Source organism: Canis lupus, chromosome 5, assembly GCF_011100685.1.
Source record: "Canis lupus familiaris isolate Mischka breed German Shepherd chromosome 5, alternate assembly UU_Cfam_GSD_1.0, whole genome shotgun sequence".
NCBI lineage: Eukaryota > Metazoa > Chordata > Mammalia > Carnivora > Canidae > Canis > Canis lupus.
This window is the reverse complement of record NC_049226.1, coordinates 39,411,497-39,437,136: the sequence shown is the minus strand read 5'-3', so window position 1 is coordinate 39,437,136 and position 25,640 is coordinate 39,411,497. Positions and strand designations below refer to the sequence as shown.

At 42.7% G+C, this 25,640-nt stretch overlaps 2 protein-coding genes across 13 annotated transcripts in view; one reads left to right on the top strand and one right to left on the bottom strand.

Moving 5' to 3' along the window:
* Positions 1-23,757, bottom strand: part of ZNF286A (zinc finger protein 286A) — a 48,805-nt gene extending 25,048 nt beyond the window's left edge. The window contains exons 1-3 of one of the 4 annotated variants that reach the window (XM_038536972.1): positions 23,606-23,757; positions 22,955-23,101; positions 5,028-5,174 (exon numbers count right to left, since the gene is read on the bottom strand). The gene's annotated coding sequence lies outside the window, so the exon portion shown is untranslated. Of the gene's footprint in view, positions 1-5,027; positions 5,175-7,451; positions 7,883-22,954; positions 23,102-23,605 lie in introns of those variants that run through there. The other 3 variants (XM_038536973.1, XM_038536975.1, XM_038536976.1) reach the window with 3 other exon arrangements.
* LOC608913 (zinc finger protein 883-like) lies at positions 7,847-19,556 on the top strand. 9 transcript variants are annotated; one of them, XM_038536964.1, is made up of 7 exons: positions 7,847-7,993; positions 9,062-9,185; positions 9,276-9,365; positions 11,494-11,585; positions 13,883-14,015; positions 14,513-14,608; positions 16,960-19,556. In XM_038536964.1, exons 4-7 carry the CDS (start codon positions 11,553-11,555, stop codon positions 18,591-18,593), a joined length of 1,896 nt encoding a protein of 631 aa, XP_038392892.1. In that variant the 5' UTR covers positions 7,847-7,993; positions 9,062-9,185; positions 9,276-9,365; positions 11,494-11,552; the 3' UTR covers positions 18,594-19,556. The 9 variants fall into 9 exon arrangements, with proteins under 9 accessions (XP_038392892.1, XP_038392889.1, XP_038392888.1 ...); XM_038536961.1 differs by having other exon boundaries at positions 9,273-9,365; XM_038536960.1 differs by having other exon boundaries at positions 8,946-9,185; positions 9,273-9,365.
* Positions 23,758-25,640: the final 1,883 nt, after the last annotated feature.

Genomic DNA, 25,640 nt, shown 5'->3' with positions numbered 1-25,640 from the left:
TGTAGTGGTGGGATACCCTTTGTCAGCCATTTCTTGTTAGTGACATTTCCCTGCTATCTTAGCTCTGAGTGGGGAGGGAAGTTTCAGGTTTAAGGGACAAAGAGGCTCCCTGGCTGGGCGATTGTGGAAGATCTCCCCCACTTGTCAGATGCTGCCCATCTACCTGGTGTTCTGGATAGGGGATGAGAGTCAGACTCATAGGGAGGGAGAATACTTTCCATGGCTTCTTATGGTCAGTGGGGCTTCCAGTTAAGTCTTCCATCCAGGGCTACCAGGTTCCCCTGGTTTTATAGGTAGGGCCTGTATTCATTCTCTATGTTGGGGTGGGGGGCAGTGAGCTTATCTGGGACACCTCCTGCTGCTAGGTTTGGATTGTGACTTGCCCTGCCACCATGCTAGTCCTGGGGTCTGTCTCTCTACTCAGTCCACTTTCCTCTTTCCACCTGTCAGAGTTCTTGTCTGTTAGTTCTAGCATTTATAATGAACTTAGTAGGAAGGATCAGGGAGAAATGAGTTTACATATCCTCTTCTCTAGACCCTTTATATACTTATAAAAGAAATGAAAGATAAAGTAGATAGAATGACTGATAGATAAATCAATAATTGTAGTAGGAAAGTTTTACATAACCCCTGAGAAATTGATACATCAAGTAGACAAGAGAAAAGAGGACTATAGAAGTTTTTTTTTTTTGAAGATTTTATTTATTTATTCATGAGAGACACACAGAGAGAGAGAAGCAGAGACACAGGCAGAGGGAGAAGTAGGCTCCATGCAGGGAGCCCGATGTGGGACTCGATCCCAGGACTCCAGGATCATGCCCCAGGCCAAAGGCAGGCGCTAAACCGCTGAGCCACCCAGGGATCCCCTATAGAAGTTTTAATAACAGGATTAAGAAGCCCAAGATAATAGATTTACATGCAACTTGACATGCAACAAAGAGATATGCATTCTTTTCTAGCATACAGGCAGTATTCAGAAAGAATTGACTATAGGCTCAAATACAGACGATGCCTCAATGAGTTTAAAATTATATCACACATCTATGTCACTACATATATTATAAATCATTTAAATATAATGTAAGCCACATATGTAATTGAAAATGTTCTAGTAGAGATTTTTAAGTTTTTTAAGAGGTGAAATGCATTAAGTGAATATATTTATTTAACCCAATACATCCAATATATTTAATTTTTAATCAATAACAGATTCATTAATAAGACGCTTTATATTTTTATGCTGAGTCATTAAAATCTATGTGTATTGTACACTGAGAGACCTCTCAATTCAGATTAGGTATATTTCAAGTCCTCTGTATCCTTAAGGAAATACACATAATTTTAAACACATTTTAGAAAAATTGGAAACAAGTGGGCTAAGGAGTCCATTCAAGGAGCTAAAGGAAATAACAGATTAAGCAAAAGAAATAAGAAATATAGAAATAATAAAGAATTAAAGTCAATGAAGTAGTGTACCCCAAAACAATTATCAAAACGAAAGATGTTTCAATGAATGGATTAATAAGTTACACAAACCTCCAGTTAGAGTGATGAATCTAAAAAAGAAAGTAGACAATGAAATAAGCAGAAAAAAATAGAGATATAATAGAGATTATTAAACAGGGCTGATTACTTAAAACATAGATAAAGTAGATAAATTTAGGAAAATATAAAATGAAAAAAAATCAGCACAAAATTAAATTGAGGGATCCCTGGGTGGCGCAGTAATTTAGCACCTGCCTTTGGCCCAGGGCGCGATCCTGGAGACCTGGGATCAAGTCCCACGTCCGGCTCCCGGTGCATGGAGCCTGCTTCTCCCTCTGCCTATGTCTCTGCCTCTCTCTCTCTCTCTGTGTGACTATCATAAATAAATAAATTTAAAAAAATTAAATTGAAAACTCTACCATAAAAGAAATTTAAATAAGAGACCACATTCCAAATTCTACCAAACTTTCAAAAAACAAATCTTCTCTATCTTATATAAGATAGTTTAAAAACAGGGAGTGCCTGGGTGGCTCATTGGTTAAGCCAGGTCATGATCATGATCAGGTCATGATCCCAAGGTCCTGGGATCTTGGGTTCCATGTTGGTCTCCCTGCTCAGTGGGGATGCTTCTCCCTCTCCCTCTGCTGCTCCCCCCCTGCTTGTCCTCTCTTTTTCTCTCTGTCAAATAAATAAAACGTTTTTTTTTAAGATACTCTAAAAACAGGAAAATAAAAAGAGATGGGGCTGCCACATTTGTTTTACTAATTCTGTGTAACCTTAGTTCTTTTTTTTTTTTTTTGTAACCTTAGTTCTTAAAATAGATAAGGATGCTATGTGGAATAAGAAAAGTATAATCTAATTCCACTTTTAGATACAGGTGCAAAAATCCTAAATAGAATATTAGATAGCTGAATTTAAATGGTACCATGATCATATAGATTTTAACAACAGAAAATCTAGCTATGAAATTTGCTACATTAGTGGACTCTAAAGGATAAAAATAAAATGATTAAATCAACAGAAACAGAAATGTCAGTCGGTAAAGTTCAATATCTATTAATGATTAGGTTAAAAATTCAGATAAGCTTTCTTAACTTGATAAAAATCTATATTCTGAAAGCCTAGAGCAAATGTGAGTTTAACAGAGGTGTTTAGGAGTATTCCCTTGCAGACTGTGAATGAGACAAGAATGTTATCAATGTTGATGTTGAATATAGTAAAAGAGGAAATACAATACTGTCCAATATAGGAGTAGGGGAAAAAAAGAGGAGGGGGCTGTTTGGGATGTTGGAAGAGACAAAATTTGAATGGCAATTACTTATATACATAGAAGTTAAGATTACAGACCCTAGAACCACAATTACTACGTTTTAAATTTAAAATCTAGGCTCTGCTGCATGTTTACATATCCCCAGGCACATTCCTTAGCATCTTTTTATCAGTTCTCCTTTTGTATAGTGAGGACAATACCTACTTCATTGGTGGTTGTGAAGATGAAATGAGCTATATAGGTGAAGATTAAATGAGTTCATATGAAATGAACTCACATGTATTTTATTTATTTGCTGATGATATAATAGAATATGAATATCTACAGAGAAAACTTAAAAGAATCAACAAATCAGGGCACCTGGGTGGCTCAGTGGTTGAGCGTTTGCCTTTGGCTCAGGTCCTGATCCCAGGGTCCTGTGATGGAGTCCTGCATCGGGCTTCCCGCAGGGAGACTGCTTCTTTCTCTGCCTATGTCTCTGCCTCTCTCTCTGTGTCTCTTATGAATAAATAAATAAGATCTTAAAAAAAAATCAACAAATTATTAAAGCCATAAAAAATAAAGTTCAGCCAAGTTTCTAGATTCAGTGGTTTATTAATGATTAATTCAATAATATTACTCTACACCAACTGTAATAGAAAGTGATATACCATTCTTAATATGTCTTAAGCTGGTAGTAGATACATGGGCATGTTTTACTATCATTTTAAGCATTATGTATCCTTTTTGCATGTGAAATATTTATATTTTAAGTTTTAAAAAAGGATTCAGGGCATCCCGGGTGGCTCAGGGGTTTAGCGCCTGCCTTCAGCCCAGGGTGTGATCCTGAAGACCGGGGATTGAGTCGCACGTCAGGCTCCCTGCACGGAACCTGCTTCTCCCTCTGCCTGTGTCTCTGCCTCTCTCTCAATCTGTGTCTCTCATAAATAAATAAATAAAATCTTTAAAAAAATAAAATAAATAAAAAAGGATTCATTTTACTAACAAAAATTTGTGGAAGTCAGGGGTTCTGTCATTTATTTATTTTAAAATTATTATTATTTTTAAAGATATTTATTTATTTATTTATTCATGAGAGACACACAGAGAGAGGCAGAGACACAGGCAGAGGGAGAAGCAGGCTCCCTAGGGAGCCTGATGCGGGACTCTATCCCAGGACCCCGGGATCACGACTTGAACCGAAGGCATAGGCTCAACCACTGAGCCATCCAGGCACCCCTATTTATTTATTCATTAATATATTTATTTATATAAATTTATTTATTTGAGAGAGAGAGCATGAGTGGGGGGAGCCACAGAAGGAGAGGGAGAAGCAGACTCCCCACAGTGCAGGGAGCCCAAAGCAGGGCTTGATCCCAGGACCCCGGATCATGACCTGAGCCACCAGCTGAGCCACCCAGGTGCCCCAGGTGTTCTGTCATTTTTTTTTTTTTTTTTATTTATGATAGTCACAGAGAGAGAGAGAGAGAGGCAGAGACACAGGCAGAGGGAGAAGCAGGCTCCATGCACCGGGAACCCGATGTGGGATTCGATCCCGGGTGTCCGGGATCGTGCCCTGGGCCAAAGGCAGGCGCCAAACCGCTGCGCCACCCAGGGATCCCGGTGTTCTGTCATTTAAATAAGTCTTTGCTCTACAAAATTCACTGTCTAACACATTATACATTTATTTGGGGGGAGCTAATTAATGACTATGCAGAATAAAGGGATCATGATTCAAATTTATGCATCTATAATACACCTATGTGTGCATGTAATACAAATATTAAAATCTACTAAAAAGTTAGATCTTCCCAGTCTGAAGATACAATATACCATGTTACAATTGATAATCTCAAATTGCTGCTCTTGCCTTCTGTTCATGCTCTCCTCCTTACAAGGTCACCTCAGGCATTTCTGGAAGTATGCAATAAGGCATAGTAGCTACACAGGCATAAGCTAGACTTTGGAGTCCACTTTGTTCTTCTGTTCCTGCTCTGGTTCCCCTGGAAAACATTCATGGGCTGCTCAAATGTTGAAGGAGCCTCATTATGGCCAGTACTAAAAAAGAAAGGAATCCACCTAGAAGAAATAAATGAAGCGTAATAGCTTATGGTTTACTTATTTCCTGTATAGGAGAGGAAGAAATTATGAATGGCTGCCTTCCATGTACCCAGGACACCATGCTGGTTGTTTTATATACATTAACTTGTTTACTCTAAAAATATTCCCTTTTTCTATTTGGCTATAACAGAATACAATGGTCACTAATGGACAACAGAAATTAATTTCTCACAGTTCTGGAGGCTGGAAGTTCATGATCAGGGAGCCAATGTGGTCGAGTTCTTGCAGACTGTGGACTTCTTGCTGTGTCCTCACATGGTAGAAGGACAAATGATGTAAGATTCCAGTCATAAGCTCAACAAAAGACCTAGGAGTTGGCCTAATAAAGAATGCACAGGACAATACAAACATTTATAAATGTTCATTTGAAATACAACATTGGTCAAAACAGAAGAGCTTACATTTGGAGTAGAGAGAGGAAGACAGTAAACAGATAAACATATATCAAGCAGAGATAAATATCATTAAGAAATTTTAAAGGTGGATAAGGAGGATCATGAATGGTATAATAGGGCTCCCCTATTTTGTGAGGGAAGACACTGGTGTTAAAGATGATGTTCAAACAGGATTTGAAAAAGGTGAGTGAGAGCTATGTGGATATTTGGGGATAGAGTTTGGCATGTTGATGAACAGCCAGGAGGCTGGAGTGGATTAAGGATGGGTGTGGAGGGTAAAGTAGTGGTAAGGGGTAAGGAAGAATGATATGAGGTTGGAGATTGGATCACTAGAGCAATAATTTTCAAACTTCTTTGATCTGACCCACAGAAAAAACACACACACAAACACACACACACACCCTACGTCATAACCAAATATGCACACTCACAGAACAGAAAGAAAAATGCATTGAAACAAGACATAGTATTATTACATGTAATGCCCTCTAGGGACACCTGCGTGACTCAATGGTTGAGCATCTGCCTTTGGCTCAAGCCATGATCCTGGGGTCCTGGGATTGAATCCTGTGTGGGACTCCCTGTGGGGAGTCTATTTCTCCCTCTACCTATGCCCCTGTATATCTCTCTGTGTCTCTCATGAATAAATAAAATCGTTTAAAAAAAGTAATGCACTCTAGTTTTTTCTTCATTTCTGTTCTATTTCACTCTCTTAAAATGGTGGTTGTGTTGTACTACACTGATTACAAGAACGCTTAATGAACTTCACATTTTATTCTGAAATGAGAAGCCAACCAAAAATTCTGAGCAAGGAGATAGATGATCTAATCTGCCATATTTTGTAACTTAAATTGTATTCTTAAAATTTACTTTATGGAAACTTCAAACATACAAAAGTTGAGGCAATAGCATAATGAACCCTCCTTTATGACCCAATGTCAATAACTATCAACAATTTGCTGTTTCTGTTGCATCTATCACCTTATTTATTTATTTATTTAAAAGATTTACTTATTTATTCATGAGAGACACAGATAGAGAGAGGCAGAGACACAGGCAGAGGGAGAAGCAGGCTCCATGCAGGAAGCCCAATGCAGAACTTGATCCCGGGACTCCAGGATCATGCCCTGGGCCGAAGGCAGGTGCCAAATCGCTGAGCCACCCAGGGATCCCCACCTTACACATTTAAAATAAACCATTAGGGAGCTTTGGGATTTGGGGAGTGGGTAGTGTGGCAATGGGGGAATCCAGCTGGTAGAGTGTTCCATGGGATTTCCCTACTGAATCCAAAACTGTAGAGGCCTCAGCATTCCTTCTGAAATCCCAGCACAAGCATCTTAAGGTTGAGGTTTTACTTTCTTCACAGTAGCATTTTTATAGATGTCCAGTATTCTGGGTAGAAAAGTACTTGGAAAGGCAGGATCCACGGCACAGGTATGAAGACTAGATAGGTTGGATTTATATAGAGGTTCTCTTCCTGGGGGCTGGGGTGGGTAGTAGAGGTGGTGGTAAGCCTGGGGGTTTGTCCTAGAAGTTGGAGTATGCACCCTCTGAACACCTCATGCTTTTGGAAACAATAAAGCAGACACCAATAGGGGCACCTGGGTGGCTCAGTGTTGAGTGTCAGCCTTGGGCTCAGGTTGTGATCCCAGGGTCCTGGAATCGAGTCCCTCATTGCGTTCCCTGCAGGGAGCCTGCTTCTCCCTCTGCCTATGTCTCTGCCTCTGTGTGTGTCTCTCTCATGAATAAATAACTAAACTCTTAAAAAAAAAAAAAAACAAGAAAAAGACACCAACAACTCAACTGTCTTAGGTCTTGTCGCAATAGAAGCAAGTAGAACCAAGTAGAAGTGCATTATGGATGCGCCCATCACGGAGAGTTGGCTGTAGAAGGTACCCCCAAAAGGCTAAATTAACTGAATCTAGATACATGTAAAATTAATCATCAAGGGATCTGGAGGACTGTCACGCATATGGAAGTGTCTAGCAAACAGGAAATAAAAGGAACAATGCAGCACTTTTCTGGGCGGAGACCTGTGAACATCATGGTAGTAAGAACAGTGATACAGTAGGTATGTTCGTCGCTCGGGAGGGTTCCTTGCACCTCTCCGCGTACCCCGGGGGACAAGAACCCGAAAGGCGGCCACAGGACCGGTGCTCTGGGCTGAGGGTGCATGAACGTGGGAGCCACTGAAGCCCTACCCCAGAATGCGAGAGCACAGGGCATCCGCCAGGACCCCTGGAAAGATGCGGAACCTCAAGCGTGGGGCTGCTGTGCTGGGTCTCTGAAGCAGCGCTGCGGCTCCGCTTATTCTGTAGTGACCAAAGGGACTAGCCCACGGGGGGAGCCCTCTGCTCCCCAGACTGACGATACTCCCACCTGACCCCAAACACTAGGCAGTCCCTGAGGCTTCAGTAAACGCCCGCAATGGTTCCTGTCCACCGTCGCTGGGCTGCCAACGTCAACCTCTCTTCTTAGGGCCACGCGAGGGCTTGTCGCTGAGCGCAGGGCAGGCGGGAGAGTCTGGGAGGTTAGCGCCGAGCTTCAACGCATCCTTGCCGGGCTTTTCCGAACCCAGGCACCGGGCCGACTGGACTACATTTCCCAGGAGCCTCGGTGCGCACTTCCGCTTCCGGCTCCTTTGTGTGGACGCCCTCCGCTCGCTGCGAACCCGCACTTGGGGTCTTCCAGTGCAGTGACCAGCTCAGTGTGTGGACCGGGGAGGAGCAGACGTTGGACAGGGGTGTGTGTCCAGCAGGGGGTTGCGAGGCTTGGGGGTCTCGCCGCATCCCATGGGGGTTCTCCCTGGGCCCGCTGACCTGACCGTAATCCCTTCGGCTGGAGCTGGGTTGCTGTCAGGGCTTGGCCACCTTGACCTTGCCCTCAGCTCTGGGGTTTGTGTGTAAGTGATGATGGTGTGTACGTGTGTTTAAGTCTGAGCCATGTCCAGGTCCTTTGCTCGGAAACGGGCTGAGAGCTCGCACAGCCTGGAGCGCTTGGCTGGAAGGTGAGGCAGGTAGGGCCCAAGGCCCTCAGTGCTCCCAGGTCAGAGACCATCGCGTGCCTCCCCTTGTGTCCTTGCAACCCAAAGCATGATGGAACCATTGCATAGACTCCAACAGTGTTGATGCGGGAGGGCGTGGATGTAAGAGATCCATTTGTCTACCATTTGTCTACTTATCGAGAAAGCCGTTATTGCTGGGTGATGCAACCGTAGGCGAGTTACTGAACTTGGCGTCTCCTGCTCCTTATCTGTGAAGTGAAGTTTATTGTTCCTATCTTAAGTGGTGATTGTGTGGATTAAATGGAAATTTGATGTCAAACAGTTGACAGTGCGGGGCACTAGGTAAGGGCTCAATCAGTAGTAGCAGTTGGGAATAGTAGGTATCCACCTCCCCATTTGTACATAAAAAGCAACTGACACCCAGGGAGGAAAGTTACTTGTTCCGGGTCATCTAGCCATCTGGTACATAGAAATGAGAATCCAGATACCTTCATTCCCAGCGGGGCACTTGCCACCATCGCCTGCTCTTGCATATCCTTCAAGCATGGTGACAATATCTTACCTGTTGTCTGTGATTATCTGTGTTCCTGGGTGTCTGTCTCTGCAGGGCCTGGGGGAAAGGTTATATTGAGATTCCCCTGTGAATAGGGCTGCCTGAACCAAGAGTGACTGCTGACCTTGTTGACTTTAGTTTTAGCTCCAAATATACTGCTTTAGACTCCCTGATTACTGTTATGAATGGGGTCTCAGACAATGAAAGAAAGAATACAATGAAAAAGAAGAATTCAACCCAGAATGTCTTGCTAGAGTTTCTGGGAGAATGCTGCTAATCCCCAGGAAGAGACATGGAGGATTTGGGTGAAGTTGTTTTACCCAAATGCTGCAAAGTCTGTGGTGATGGAGGATCAGGGCCACAAACTCCAGAACAGAGGTAAGAAACACACATGAGAGAGAGGTTTCTGCTGTTAGCTGGGCACCTACAGTGTGCACACAGTCTCATTTTAGTTTTTCTTTACAGCAGCCTTGTATGTGTGGGCCGCTCTGAGACCTTGGGCAAACCATCAATTTCCTCATTTGTAACAAGTGATTTATGGAAAGCATCTGATACATTGTGAGTACTCAATAAATAGTAGTAATTTTACTAATATCATTCCCTTTTTACTTGAAGCTCCAAAAAGTAAAACATATTATCACCCTTCCATACTCTATTTTACCAGATTCCTCTCCAAAGGATGGAAGAGGGGGACAAGTCAGACTCCTTGGATAGAGAAAAGGAAATGGGCATGGAGAAGCAGATGATTTTTTGTTTTTGTTTTTGTTTTTTATTTTATAAATTTTTATTTATTTATGATAGTCACACGGGGGGGGGGGGGGGGGCAGAGACACAGACAGAGGGAGAAGCAGGCTCCATGCCGGGAGCCCGACGTGGGATTCAATCCCGGGTCTCCAGGATCGCGCCCTGGGCCAAAGGCAGGCGCCAAACCGCTGCGCCACCCAGGGATCCCGAAGCAGATGATTTGATTTGGCATTCTAGCACATGGGAGAGGTCAAGCGCAGATCTGGGTGCACCTGCACTGTCCACTGCCCAATTCTGGTAGGATTGAGAACTGCCCCCGACATCCTTCTAGTCTCTCTTAAGAAGTATTCTCTCTTGAGATACAGAAGGATAGGCCAGATTAGAAGGGGCTTCCATGGTCTAGCTGTAGTCTCTTTGGTTTTCCCAGACATCCTGCTCTTGGCCCCTTTGATTTTCCAAGGTCCTGAAACTTATGAGTTCCTGTCTCTACCCCACCCTTCATGGGGTCAGAATTCAGTGCAGGGAGGGGACAGGCATCTTGTGGGGAAGTAGGGGCTTGGAGTATGGTCGACCATATACATTGATAATACCTTTTGTTTTCATAAAACAAAGGATAGAAAATCCTATAAAATTTTGGTTAGTGGTGCTATGCAGAAAATAGAGTGAGAATTAACTGATACATTACCTTTACTGAATGCTTACTCTATCAGGTACTGATTTGGGCCCTTTATATACACTACTGAACAATGCTTCAAGGTGGGTACCATTGTTATTCCCATTTCTCCAATGAGGAAGCTGAAGCACAGAAGAAACTTCTCCTAAAGCCATGTAGAGCTAGGATTTAAGACCAGGCAGGCAGCCCTGGGGCAGGTGTTCTAATGAGAAAGCATTGTAGGAGGCACAGATTTGGTTTTTAAATCATGAAACTCTGTACTGTTACAGTACAGGCTTGAAATTCCTACTTCTTCCCAAGACAAATCCACAAGGGGCTTTAAAAAAAAAAGATTTATTTATTTATTAGAGAATGAGAGACAGCACAGGGAGGGTAAAGGAGAGAGAGAGAATCTCCAGCAGACTCCTTGCTGAGCAGGGAGCTTCCCTAGGGGTGTGGGGAGGCTCAATCTCATGATTCCCAAGATCATGATCTGAACCTAAATCAAAGAGTTAACTGATTGAACCACCCAGGCACCCCCTAAAATGGGGTTTAAGTCTGGCTTTTTGGTGGTTGGGGAGAGTGAGAGTTAAAGAAATAATGAACTATAGAATATTAGGAAAACAATTATATATAGAATAAAATAAACGGCATATAATCCTACCACCTAGAGATACACTCAAAGAAGTGCTCAAAGTTAATATTATCAGTTTTTTTTTTTTTTTTTCCCCAGGAGGCAAAAAATCAAAATGGGAAAGGAAATTGAGAGAGAGGATTGGTCGATGGGCATGGAGTCAGACAAAGGAGTTAGGGGGATCATGAATTCATTTTCAGCGCTTTGGGCGTACTGCCACTAGGGTGCTTAGGATACAGGGGAGCATGAGATGACAGGCTACAATTTAATGGATCACATGTGCAGTGGAGCGAACCTAGAATGGATGCAGACTTAGTGGGGGCCTGGAGTACTCAGGATCTGGTGGCTGATGCTTCCTGTGCCCTAAACTGCTAGGATGGGTACTATTGTCCTTTACCTCTGTGGCAACTTTTTCTCGTTCTATGGAGTTGGAAAGTTTCTCCATTAGTGAAAAAAGGAGTTGAGGCAGGAAGTCTGGAAGCTTCTAGCCAACCCTAACGGTATCTGAGGTTATGTTGGAAGCCTCATTGCATAGGTGTCGGACCATATGACAGCCAAGGGCAGAGGCTCTTTTTGTCCTAAGTGGCTATTTCTAACATAATAGGTCTGAGACACATATCAATAAACTGGATTGCTTTATTACTCTTGCCTTCTAGTTCTGCCATCTAGGGAGTCTGCCCTTTTCCAAAAGGATAGATATCTTGAGGAGGAGAACATGGCTGCTCTTTTCCAGACAGCGAAGTCCCAGGTGAGTTGGGGATTTACCTCTTGCCCCTAAAATCTCATTTTAATTTCTGAAGTGAATAAATTTATGTCTCATTGCATGAAGCTTATCAGTCCTATTAGAAAACAGCTGTTTCAAAAGATAGGATCAAGAGGTTGGGATGAACCACCACCAACCTGGCGACTAGTGTTCCTTATTGTGTGGAAGTAGTAGTGAAGATGGTGGAGGCTCGGCAGTCTGTCCATCAGTTGACAATAGAGGACAGAGGGAGGGGGAGGACTGTGAGCATGGTTGGCAGAGAGTCAGGCTTCCCTTTGTCCACTTGAGGCATTAGGCTTACATCAGCAAAGGCACATGAAATATCTTTTGTATCCATCTGCTTAGAATGTTCTCCATGGGGAAAAAAGACCCATACACAAATCTGGGTGGCACAAATCAGCACATTTACTGATGGCCTACTTAATAAAGTGCTTTAGGGAAAATGTTGTATGATTTCAGAAGAGAGTGAGCAAGAGTGTCTGGCTGAGAGAGATTTGAGAAGGCTGTCTTCATTCAGCCAGCATTTTTTTTTTTCAGCCAGCATTTTTAAGCCCTTTTTAAGGAGCCCCAAGCTAATAGAAGCAGTGAGACTTGAAGTGGGCCCTGAAGGATGAGTAGAAATTTTTTAAAAAAGATTTTCTTTATTTACTTATTTGAGAGAGAGAGCAGGGTGAGGGGCAGAGGAAGAGGGAGAGAAAATCCTGAGCAGGAGCCCAACATGGAGCTCAATCTCAGGACCCTGAGATCATGACCTGAGCCAAAATCAAGAGCTGGTGGCTTAACTGACTGAGCCACCAAGGCACATCAGATAAGTAGATTTTTGAGAAGAAGGATTTGGGAACTCAGTGACTTAAATGGCTTAGAATTGAGGAAAGATACTGCTCCCACTGAGACAAGAAAAAAGGAAGTACAAAGTACAATTGAAATCATGGATATATTGTCCTGTAAAAACTTAAGAAGCTTCTGATCTGTCTGCAATGTACCAATAATCACACACAAGATTCTTCCCTAGATAAAAATCTCAAGTTTGGTATATTTCTTAGTTTCTTATTTACCATGTCTCTTTCTTAATGAAGATGACCTTAAGGTTTGCCAAATAATAAACTTGGATTGGAATGCCGTATCCTTAACTTGATCTTTTTTTGTAGAGCTAAGTCACTTTGTTTAGTTGAGAAGTTTTAATGGGCCTTTATTGTTTAAAGCCTTTTTAAGACTTACTTTCTATTGTGTGAGATCTAGAAACTGTGCTTTTCCGACCATGTGAAACCCCAGATTTCTGGACTGTGTATTCCCTTTTATTTTAGCTTGAAAATTGATAAATTCCTTCTTGAGCTCAACTCTTTTTTTCTTTGCCAAATAGAGCCAGAAGCATCCTGCATAAGCCAGCATTCTGGCTCTTTCTACCTTATTCCCCCAGAGCTGCAGGCTGAGTGAATTTTTGGTCTTCCTTCCCAGTTACTAATCACTTTGCCAGTGTCGATCAAGAGTCTACATCATTCCAGCCTTAACTACCCATGTCTTTGAAGCTTGCTGCCTGAATATCAAGCCAATGCCCCTGTATATTTTAGCTGTTTGTTGGGATATCTTCTATTTCAGGGTGCTAGTTTCTGAATTAATTAGGATTGGCTAACTTGTGACTGGTGTAATGGAGAGACCCAAAATGCATAATGGCCCCAACATAATAGAAGTTCATTTCTTGTCCTCATAACCATGAGTGGGTCAGCAGGTTGATAGCATGGCCATTCAGGGTCTTGAACTATCTGAAACTCTAATATCTCTACCACATAGCTCCCAAACTCATGTTCGGGGTTATCTCCATGTCCCAGCCACAAGGGGAAAATAGTAGCAGAATGTATGTGAGTCAGGCCTGGAAATGGTGCGCCTTACTTCTGCTTGCAGTCTCTTGGCCACATCTAACTGCAAAGGAGATTGGGAAATGTTTGTCTACCTAGAAAAGTGAGGAGGGGAGTGTGCTTTAGTGAGCAGTTAGTAGCTTCCACCACTCTCCTCAAACATTTAGGTTATCTAGAACTTTCTTGCTATTGTAAATTGTAAATAGATAAGAATCTGTTGATAACTCTATTCATGTCTCTGTTAATTTTATTACATTGATTTCTAGATAAGAAATTGATATGTCAAAAGGGTATACATATTTTAAGACTTTTTAACCTATGAGTCAATATGCCTTTGACACTATGAACATGATTGGTTCCATTTCCTCTACATTTCATGAATCTCCCCTAATTTGCCTTATTCAACTCTTATGTCTAAATCACATGCAGGTATTTCAGGGCTTGTCATTCAAGGATGTGGCTGTGAACTTCACTGAGGAAGAATGGAGAGAACTGGACCCTGCTCAGAGAGACTTGTACAGGGATGTAATGCTGGAGAACTATAGGAACCTGATCTCCTTGGGTAAGGTTGGGTCCTTACCTCAGGTAGGCATTTTGGGATGCCATTGCTTCCTAAAGATTCCCATGTTCCTATTAAGGGATGATCAGAAAGGAGGCTTTGTGGGGAGTGCCTAGGTGGCTCAGTCAGTCAAGCATCTGACTCTTGATTTCTGCTCAGGTCATGATCTCAGGGTCATGGAATTGAGCCCTGAGTCAGGTTCTGTGCAGCAGGGACTCTGCTTTTCCCTCTTCCTCTGCTCCTCTCCCTCCCCCTGCCCCTCATCCCTCACCCTGCAGCAGGAAGGAAGGAAGGGGGAAGGAGGGTATGGTTAACATTTTCCTACAGAATCTAGAGCAGATCCTTAGACTGTTTCTTACCCTACTTTTGTAGAATATGTTTAATTGCTTTTGACAATTACCTTGTTTTCTGCTCTTGAAAGCACAAGAGTGGGACTGAAAATGGGGTGGCCCTTTGTCTTTGAAACTGACAATCACATTCTGTTTCTTTCACTTGAGTAGGCTTTCCATTTTCTAAACCTGATATCATCTCCCAGTTGGAACAAGTAGTAAATCCATGGATGCAGAAGGCAGAATTGCTAAGAAGCAGCTGCATATGTAAGTGAGAACCAGGCAGACAACATCTTTTGAAATATGAGTTAGGGGTTCCTTCCCAAATCCCAAATCCTCCTGTAGAAAATGTTGAGGCCCCCTCTAAGTCTCATCTTCATTCGGACATATCAGAGTCTTGTGAGCCTAACTCTACTTCTTCCCAGACTCAAGGAAGGATACTTCCTTCTCAAAGTTAGAAGCCTGACATTTGATCCAGAGATCACTGTTGTACTTCACTCTGGCATTTTATGAGGTCATTCCCTTTTCCTCTCTAGTAGCTGGGGCCTCGCCTTCATTACTTTGTCTTTGTTGTACCTAGTTTTTCCCTACGTAAAAAGTATGAAGAGAATGGAAGAATTTGAATGTAAGTTTAAGGAATGTGATTTTACATCCAATTTTAAGGTTGTAAAATTGATAGAATTTATTGACTGTATGTGGGAGGTAAGGGAGAAACAAAGATAATTTCTGAGTTTCTGGGTTGGCTATGTAGGTAGATGGAAGTTCTCTTCCCTGAGATGGAAAACACAGGAGAAATAGCAAGTTTGCGGGAAGGAGGTGGTGGTGAAAGAGGAGTTCTGGTTATTCTAAATTGTTTGAAGAGTCTATAGCAGATGTAAACCAGTGATTCTCAAACAGAGGTGATTTGGCCCCATGGGACATGTCTGAAGACTGGGAGGGTGCTATGGGCATTGAGTGGGTGGAGGCCAAAGATGTTGCTAAACATTCTGCCATGTACAAGACGGCCCCTCACACAAAGACTTGTCTTGCCAAAATGTCAGTAGCACTGCAGTTGAGAAACTCCGGTCTAAGTAGGGTGTCTGGAAGGTAGATGAATATAAGGAGGAGATGTCAAATGGGTCTTCGTGAAGGAAAGAGATCATAACTGGTGGTACAGATTTTAGAATCATCTGAGAATAGATGGTAATGAAGTCATGGGAGTGCATAAGATATGAAAATAGAGAAATAGAGCATGAAAAGAATTGCAAGAGAACCTAGAAGCCCAATGAACATACACATTTAAGTATCCACTAGCTGTATTTATCTGTCTATATCTATATCACTTGTGTAATTTTAAAAAACCACATGGGGGAAAATGGTGTCAAGATAACAAAATAGTAATAATTTTTAATAATAGATTATGGCAGTAGAGGTATGTTATACAAATTTTATCAATATAAATGAAGGAAAGAGAATCCAAAAAAGATATTAAGAAAGGGTGGCCAGAGTAGAAGGAAACCAGGTCAGATTGTTGTCATAGAACCCAACAGAAAAGAGCACTTGAAGGGTCCCTCCTCATAGTGCTCATAGTGATATATGGTAGAGAGGTCAAGTAAAGACCTGAAGAGTGTCTGTGGAGATTTACAAATTGTTCCTTCTTTTCGGCTAACCTGATAATGGATTAGTCCCCCTGCCACTGTTTCTCTCCTCTGCTTAACTTCTATTGCTGTCTTTTAATTTTTATTTTCCTATATTATATAAGGTTGTCACAGGCACATACTAAGATTACTTTGAAAATAGTCCAGCTTGCAAAACACATGTGCTGTTTGTCTTACTCTTAATAAGGCTGAAAGACTACTTACAAGATCCCCGATGACAAAGTCCCAACTTTACAACCGTTAAAATGTCTATCATGTGTAGTTTACCCATAAGAAAGCTGAACTAGTATTAGTGGTAAGCCTAATCCTCTGATCCTCCTAAAATTCCTGCATTCTCCTGAACTTTGACCCTCTAAAGAGGGTCTTTGATGGTGTGTATATTTGGGGGGGGGGGGGGACGGTTATTTTGGGAGGCCCAGAGACAGGAGAAAAAAAGTGAAAGCTGAAGGAAATCTCTGGTAAATAGTAACACACAGGGTAGTAGCAAAGGAAAATATGGTTAATGATCTTATTGAATCCGACAGCAACCTCAGGCATCATCAAGGAGAGTTACTAGAGAACTGTGCCAGTGGGAATGGAAGATGTAGGCATTGAAGGATGACCCTAGCTGGAGTGAACTCAAGACAAGGAGCACAGGGGACTGCTGGTGGTGGTGGTATCAAAAGCAAGGAAAGATTCCAGTGGTTCAAAAACGAGGGGCAGCTATTATTCCTACATACAGTAGCGATCATATTTATCTTCCCCAATAGACTGTAAATCTCTCTTATAGTATCTCAAAGGAGGTACTATATCTGTTTTATTTATCATTGAATACTATCACATAACACAGTGCCTAGCCCACAGTAGGTGTTCAATAAATTATTTGTTGACTACTTGATTTATATTTGTGACTAATAGTATTTGTGCAATTTTATTATCTCATTCCTGCTTTAGCCATTTCCTTCTTCTAGTACAGGGAACATTTTTACTTTTCCCCTCCAGATTTGGAGACCAGAAAGTCAAACCCAAAGGAGGTATTTTCTGAAAAAGAATCATACCAAGGGATAAGTATGGAGAGAAGCACAGGGGCTGATGCAAGGACTTCTGGTTTGAAAGAAGCCCAGGGATCTACAGAGATTAAAGAGAATGCTCAGGATAGACTCTGGAAAGAAGCAACAGTTATCTGCCAGAAAAGAACTTCTATAGCCAATAGTACCCCGAAATGTATTGAATCTGGTAGACATGTTAGTCTGAAGTCAGACATTGTTATACAATCAAGACATCATAAGGAAGAGAGACCTTATATGTCTGATGCTCAGGGAAAGAGTTTTAAACAGAATTCAAAATTGATAAGACATCAGAAAGATAGCACTTATGAGAAAGCTCTTCAGTGTAATGAATGTGGTAAACTATTCAGTGATCGCTCAATTTATGCTCAACATTGTAGAGCTCATAATGGAGAAAAAAATTTGGAATGTAATCAGTATGAGAAGACCTTTGGTTATGGTATACACCACCCTGAACATCAGAAAACTAATATTGGAGAGAAATCTTATGAAGATAGGAAAGGGTATAAGTGGAACTCACAACTTACCACCAAACATCATCAGAGTGTTCATGGTGGGAAGGAATATAATGTGCATGAAAGAGCCTTAATTCAGAATGCACCATTTATTCAACATCAGAGAACCCAACATGGAGAGAAACCTTATGAATGCAGTGAATGTAGAAAAACTTTTGGTAATTATTCAGCCCTAATAGTACATCAGAGAATTCATACTGGAGAGAAACCATATGAATGCAAGGAATGTGGGAAAGCCTTTAATCATAATGTCTCTCTTAGTCAACACCAGAGAATCCATACTGGAGAGAAACCCCATGAATGTAATGAGTGTGGGAAGGCTTTTATTCAGATAACACACTTTATTCAACATCAGCGAATTCATACTGGTGAGAAACCTTATGAATGTAATGAATGTGGTAAAGCCTTCAGTCACAATTCATCCCGTATTGAACATCAGTTTATTCACACTGGAGAGAAGCCCTACGAATGCAGTGAATGTGGGAAAGCCTTCAGTCACAACTCTTCTCTTATTGTCCATCAATTTATTCACACTGGAGAGAAACCCTATGAATGCAGTGAATGTGGCAAGGTCTTTAGTCAGAGCTCACATCTCTATCAACATCAGAGAACTCACACTGGAGAGAAACCTTATACCTGTAACAACTGTGGGAAAGCCTTTAGTGATCGATCAGCCCTTATTCGACATCAGAGAACTCATACTGGGGAAAAACCTTACAAGTGTAGAGAATGTGGTAAAGCTTTCAGCCAGAGCTCAACTCTCATAAAACACACAAAAATCCACACTGGAGAGAAACCTTACACCTGTAAAGATTGCGGGAAAGCATTCAGCCAGAGTTCATCCCTGACGCAACATCAGAAGATTCATACTGGGGAGAAACCGTTTGATTGCCACCAGTGTGGGAAAGCCTTCAGTAGAAGCGCCCATCTTACTCAGCATCAGAGGATTCACACTGGAGAGAAACCCTGTGAGTGTAATGAGTGTGGCAGAGCTTTCCGGTGTAGTTCAGCCCTCATTAGGCATCAGAGACTCCACGGGGGAGAATCACTCTGAATGTGTGGTCATTTAGACTCTTTACTTTGTTAAATACCAAAGAATCCTATTTTCATGGGTTATTATAATTGTGATCTTTTTTTTTTGGAGGGCTGAGAATGCTCTCCTCCTGTTTTCTGCAAAGAATTAGCTGCCAGATTACCATAAATACATGTGAAGAAATACTGATCTGAAAGCTGGAACAGCCCAAGAGACCAACCATCAATCTTTCTCTCTGTGTGTGTATATATATATTTTTCCGCTGTACCCTAAAATGACTAATGTCACCATGAAGTGATTTTTTTTTCCTGACCTCAGGAATAGGCTGTTCCAACATGCAAAGCAATTCCAGTTGTTCAAAATTGAGCTCACTTCCCCTCCTTGTACTGATTGGAATACTGCCATATCCAAGTTAATAGACTCATGGTTGGTCATATATTCGAATACCACCTTTCTATAAATCTTTGCCTTAATATATAATCATTCCTACCCCCTAGCAATACTATCCTCACTAAAAGGGCTACTTTGAACTCTCCCTTCCTACTGACTTTCCTATCCGTCTCTTCTATTTAAAGTGCTTACACAGTGTTAGCTACAGCTTGATGTTCAACAGGGCTTGAGTTTCAGAGCTGAAGAGCACAACTGAAGATAGAGAAAAAAAATTTTGTTCTGAAAATTTTAAGACAAAATATCCTGAAGAAATGGTGACATCTGGAAATAATTATTGAAATACATGAACATTTTAGTAACTTTTAGAAATTGAAGGCAAGAATAAAAAAAGAGTCCTCCATAACAGTGACTGCTATTAGAATCAGAGCTCTTCAGATAATGTTTGTTAACATCTTAGGCATAGCCAGGTCCTTCTGAAAACTTTTCTTTCCTGGAGCCAGCTAGTTTGGGTTGTGGAAAAACATTTGCCCCCTCCTTCAGAGGTCTCATTTATGATAACCCAATATAGAACAAATTTATTATGGCTAAAACTAATTTATGTGGTTAAAAGTGATTGACTTACTTGTGTTGAGTGAAGGGAAAATTAATATACATGTTACATCTCAACTTCCTCCAAGATGCTTGGATAATTTTCACTATTGTGCTGAGCACATTATATGGTGATCTCAGGCTTGATTTCAGGATAGTGGGAAGAGATCTTTGTTGATTAAAGCAGGGCTTTCTGCCTTTTCTGAGGGGGTATTAATACTTTTTAGTGTTTTTTAAAATCAATAATGTGTAATTGTCACATTATCTTTTCAATTTGCAAGTTAATCTCCTTTAGGACCCAACTTAAAGTCTCACCTTCTCCCTGGTAACCACAGTTGGAAATAATCTCCTTCTCTGAAAACGTTGGGCACTCATTATATTCCTCATATGTGCCTATAAAACATTTTTAGTTCAATCTTAATGTCTGGCTTTATCTCCAACTTTAACAATTCTCACCATGAGAAATGTAACTATCTTGTTCGGTCTTTTGTTGTTGATTTGATTTTTTAAAAAGATTTTATTTATTCATGAGAGACACACAGAGAGAGGCAGAGGGAGAAGCAGGCTCCCCAAAGGGAACCCAGTGTGGGACTCAATCTCAGGACCCCAGGATCACGACCTGAGCCAAAGGCAGATGCTTAACCACTGAGCCATTCAGGTGCCCCTTGTTGATTTTAAACAAAATAATACTTACACACAGTTTTAAAAATTCATATGGGTGTTTTCCACGAAAAGCCATCCCTGTGGTACCTTTGATACACATTGTACATTAGATGATTTCTGGATGTTTTGCCAAAGTCATACATAGAAAATATAGCAGCTTGACATAAGCATTTTTGGGAAAAAAAATCACATCATACTTACATTTTACTTAATAAGAATTCAACCATATGCACCAAGACCCTCCTCCAAAAAAGCCCAACAGGTAAGTAAATTAGTGAAATTAGAAATACTGTAAAATCATATTTTACATATATGTATAACATTCTGTTGTTTATACATTTATGCATATGAACACATAATAGCATGTGTTGTCAGAGTTTTACACAAAGCTACATAACTGCATCTTATGAGCAATGCAGAGATTTATAAGCACAATATTGATAATACTCTATTTTTACCTTATGGCCTCACTACAGAAGGTAATTTTGTGACTCTAAGGAATTGAGAGGCACAGCCAATACATTCATGTACTACTCTATCCCTCTCCACAAATGGTTTTCCTCAATTGGCCAGAGACGATTATATCAGAAGATAAGCCAATCCACCCTAGTAGAAAGGTTGCTATGATACAGCAACATGGAGAACTGAGAAACACCTCTGGTTAATCTAGGTAAAAAAAAAAAAATAAAAATCCATTTCCCAAAATAAAACTGGCCTTAGGAATCTGGTAATCTTAGGAATCTGTTGCCTCAGCTTGTAAGGCAGACCTAGTTTAATTCTCTTCTTTAGTAAATGTAAGAAAAGAAAGCTACCTGGTTTCTGTCCTCCTAGAAATGGAACTCAAGAGGTAGGCATGACATTGATATTCTTTTCCTTTTATAAGCATAAGTCAAGACAGATTCAGTGTACAAAGTGCCATTTGTTTTTCCTTTACTTGTATTTTAGCTCTCCCCAAGCCCCTTTAAGAAGATCTCCCAGACAATACCAGCTAATACTTGTAGTAAAGATTTATTACGTGCTAGACCCTGTTCAGCCACCTTTGTATGCATCAGTTCATTCATTTCTCCCAACAGTCTCAGGGAACTGATTTCCAGAACCAATCTCTTAGATAGGTTCCTCTTACCCCACTTGTATAGAGGAAGCAGTGATGACTCAGAAAGGCAAAGTGACTGGCCAACCTGGAAACAGTGTTGAGCTGAGATTTAAAGTCTGGTAGTCCAGCTCAAGAGTGCTTGTTCTTAACCTCTTTGTTATACTGCCTCTCTGCACATGTGCGTATGTATGTGTGGCCCTGAGCTAAGTGTTGAGGAAGGTTGCTGAGCATGCCAATCACCAGGGCATGTTGGAACCACTTGCTAGGGATGGTGGAAGCCAGTGACTGACAGAACTACAGGTGTCAGAACTTGCTTTTCTCTGTGTTATACACTCTGGCATCCTTGGGGAAGACAATATGGCAAGAGTAGATGGCTTCTGTATTGGCTGAGAGGCAGAGCTCTGAGTTAGAGCACTCTTCCATTAAGACACCATCCAGGGCAGCCCTGGTGGCTCAGCAGTTTAGCGCCGCCTTCAGCCCAGGGCGTGATCTTGGAGACCCGGGATCGAGTCCCACGCCAGGCTCTCTGCATGGGCCTGCTTCTCCCTCTGCCTGTGTCTCTGCTTCTCTCTCTCTCTCATAAATAAATAAAATCTTAAAAAAAAAAAAACTTCATCATTAAAAAAAAGACACCATCCAAAGGGAGCCTCATTGGATGGGACAGTATTATCTGAGATTTGTTCCTGTGTAGGCTCCAAAGGAAAGAGTTCTGAATTAACAGGTGCTTTCTCGGATCCCTGGGTGGCGCAGCGGTTTAGCGCCTGCCTTTGGCCCAGGGCGCGATGCTGGAGTCCTGCGATTGAGTCCCACGTCGGGCTCCCGGCATGGAGCCTGCTTCTCCCTCTGCCTGTGTCTCTGCCTCTCTCTCTCTATGTCTATCACAAAACACAGGTGCCTTCTCGAATATAATCCAGATTATGGTGCCTACATAGCAACTGCTGTAAGTGTAAGAAGGTACTAAATGGCTTACAGGAAAGTCAGAGTGGTTTTCCTTGGATAGGACAGCCCAAATTTATTTACCAGTCCCTTTTATTTTTTTTTAAAAGATCTTATTTATTCATGAGACACACACACACACACACACACACACACACACACACACGGAGCGGGAGAGGGAGAGAGAGAGGGAGGCAGAGACACAGGCAGAGGGAGAAGCAGGCTCCATGCACGGAACCCGAGATGTGGGACTCAATCCCCTGTCTCGAGGATCAGGCCCTGGGCTGAAGGCGGTGCTAAACCGCTGAGCTACCTGGGCTGCCCTTACCAGTCCCTTTTAGAGAGTCTGTTGTTTTTGACAGCTCCTATGTGGTAATTAAGATTCATGACTGTGACAAGCCCACTCTTGTAGGAGCAGAGGACAGTGGCTGACTGTTCTTCCTGAAGAGGGCGAAGTCATGCCCTCTCCCCTTCCTTTGTACTTGATGACTGACATAGGAATAAGCACCCATGAGAAGGGATTCAGAGGCTTCTCTGTGGGGGTAAATTCAAGAGGCTATAAAGGAGTCTGAGGAAATTAGGAAAAGAAAGAGAAAATTCCTGAGACTTGTGTCCTTTTTTTTCTTGTCATTTTAAGGGTGTGGCACGTGACTCCTGTGATACTTCAAAATTATTCCTAACCCACTGTTGTGTGGATTTATGTCATTACCACCTGCTTACGATGAGAGGAAAGGTCTCCAATAGAGGAGGCTTGAAAATCACAGAAGAGTCTAGGGAATCTTCCTGCGAAGATGATCCATGTAGAGGGCAGTCACTTTCCTCTCGGGCTCCAAAAGAGGTGCCAGTGGTTATTTTTCACCTTTAAAATTTTTAAAACATATTTTTAAAGGCTATTTATTTTTCTAATCTCCCACCCAAAGTGGGGCTCAAACTCACGCTGACCAAGAGTCCCACGCTCTTCCGATGGAGCCAGCCAGGTGCCCATATTTCTTTTCTTTTCTTTTTCTTTTCTTTTTTTTTTAATGTTATTTATTTATTCACGAGAGACACAGCGAAGGCAGACACACAGAGGGAGGAGGCGGCTCCTCGCCGGGAGCCCCATGGGGGACTCGATCCCCAGACCCCAGGATCACACCCTGAGCCGAAGGCAGACACTCAACCATTAAACCACCCAGGCGTCCTGGGCTCCCATATTTTTCACTTTTGCAGTGTGTCCTCTGGCTTTTCTTCTAGGGGATGCTCACATTCACTTAGTTCACCGGGATCCTGTTCCTGCTCCCGGAGCCCAGCCTTCCTCCCTGTGATCTCTTGTTCATGAATAAGGTGGGGACGGGAAAGCTTTTTCCCCTTCCGACAGCCCTACCTGCTTCGATGATAAAGACACAGAAGCTAGTCAGTCACGTTCCTCCTGCCTTCGGTCTTTCGGCAGCTGCTCTTTGAGGCCGGCTTAAGCTTGGGAGGCCGGGGACACTCAGGGTTGTCATGGAGACCAGACGCGGACTCGGCGGGTAGGGGCGGGGCGAGGGAGCGTCACAGCTGCTGATTGGCTAGGGAGACACGTCGCGCACTGAAAGAGTCCCATCTGCGCAGGCGCATTGCTTTCCTGGCCAAGGGGTGTGGAGCCGTTTGTTCCCGCGTGTGCGTTTGGATCTTTGCAGGCACTTGCTCCGCGAACCCCAGGGTGGGCCCCCGTCATCGACCCTGGGGCAGAACCGATTCCCGCGTGGCCCCGCGTCCTGCCTCTGCCGCCACGTCCAGAGCCCCCCAGCGGGGCAAGCCGGTCCAGCCACGCGCTCAGCGGGGTCGCTCCGGGAGAGGCTGCGCGGCCGGGCGGGTGCGGGCCTGGGGGCTCGGACCGCGGCGCAGCGACCTCCCCCCCCCCCCATGTGGATGCACTTCTCCAACCTTGCCGTAGTGCGAAGTGCAAAGATTTTATTTCATCCCTCTCACCAAGGCATTTAACTTCTCAAAGAATAAAGATGGTAACTTTTTTTGTCCCCCCCCCCTTTTGGGGAGAAATATTTAGGCTGATTCTTTTAATGACAATAAAAATATTTTTTAATAATAAATTTATTTTTTATTGGTGTTCAATTTGCCAACATACAGAATAATACCCAGTGCTCATCCCGTCAAGTGCCCCCCTCAGGGCCCGTCACCCAGTCACCCCCACCCCCCGCCCTCCTCCCCTTCCACCACCCCTAGTTCATTTCCCAGAGTTAGGAGTCTTTCTGTTCTGTCTCCCTTTCTGATATTTCCCACCCATTTCTTCTCCCTTCCCCTCTATTCCCTTTCACTATTATTTATATTCCCCAAATGAATGAGAACATACAATGTTTGTCCTTCTCCGATTGACTTACTTCACTCAGCATAATACCCTCCAGTTCCATCCACGTTGAAGCAAATGGGGGGTATTTGTCGTTTCTAATGGCTGAGGAATATTCCATTGTACACATAAACCACATCTTCTTTATCCACTCATCTTTCGATGGACACCGAGGCTCCTTCCACAGTTTGGCTATTGTGGACATTGCTGCTAGAAACATCGGGGTGCAGGTGTCCCGGCGTTTCATGGCATCTGTATCTTTGGGGTAAATCCCCAGCAGTGCAATTGCTGGGTCGTAGGGCAGGTCTTTTTTTGACTCTTTGAGGAACCTCCACTCAGTTTTCCAGAGTGGCTGCACCAGTTCACATTCCCACCAACAGTGCAGAATCCGCATCCTCCCCAACATTTGTGGTTTCCTGCCTTGTTAATTTTCCCCATTCTCACTGGTGTGAGGTGGGATCTCATTGTGGTTTTGATTTGTATTTCCCTGATGGCAAGTGATGCAGAGCATTTTCTCATGTGCATGTTGGCCATGACAATAAGAATATTACATAGTAGGGCAGGACAACGTTTTCAGATATTTTCGGTGTGCAAAATAATTTTCAAGTGTTTTAATCTTTAATGTGAATTGACGTCTCCAAGTTTTTATTTTGGAGCTTCCCTCACAATCCTATTTCTCCTTGTGTGGGATCCAGGAAATTTAACAAAAATCCCCTACTCCCTGGACAAGCAGAGCAGGACTGACTCCATTTTGTGCTGTACCCGCCTTGTGCCGACCTGCTTAGGGCACTGCCCCACTGTAGTCAAGCCCAGGGCACACCCTAATCGGAAATCGGCTCAGTGATAGGCCAGTTCAAATGGATGCTTTAGGGTAAAATGTAATTCAACCCGCCACCTGCGAGTGGACCAGCATGACTGTGCAACTTTCTGCATATCCCATTGGCCACTGGCCCCTATAAAGTTGCTAAGCCTCTTAGTCTCGGGGTCCAAGTCCCTGCTCCGCTGTGTCGCGTATACTTGGACCCAGGCTCGAGCCCGTAAATAAACCCTCGTGTTTGCATCGGTGTCGGCTCTT

Coding starts and splice junctions, on each gene's coding strand:
- LOC608913 (XM_038536966.1), top strand. CDS start 11,553: ATGGCTGCTCTTTTCCAGACAGCGAAGTCCCAG. Junction 11,586..13,882: donor TCCAGACAGCGAAGTCCCAG/GTGAGTTGGGGA, acceptor AATCACATGCAG/GTATTTCAGGGCTTGTCATT. Junction 14,016..14,512: donor TAGGAACCTGATCTCCTTGG/GTAAGGTTGGGT, acceptor TCACTTGAGTAG/GCTTTCCATTTTCTAAACCT.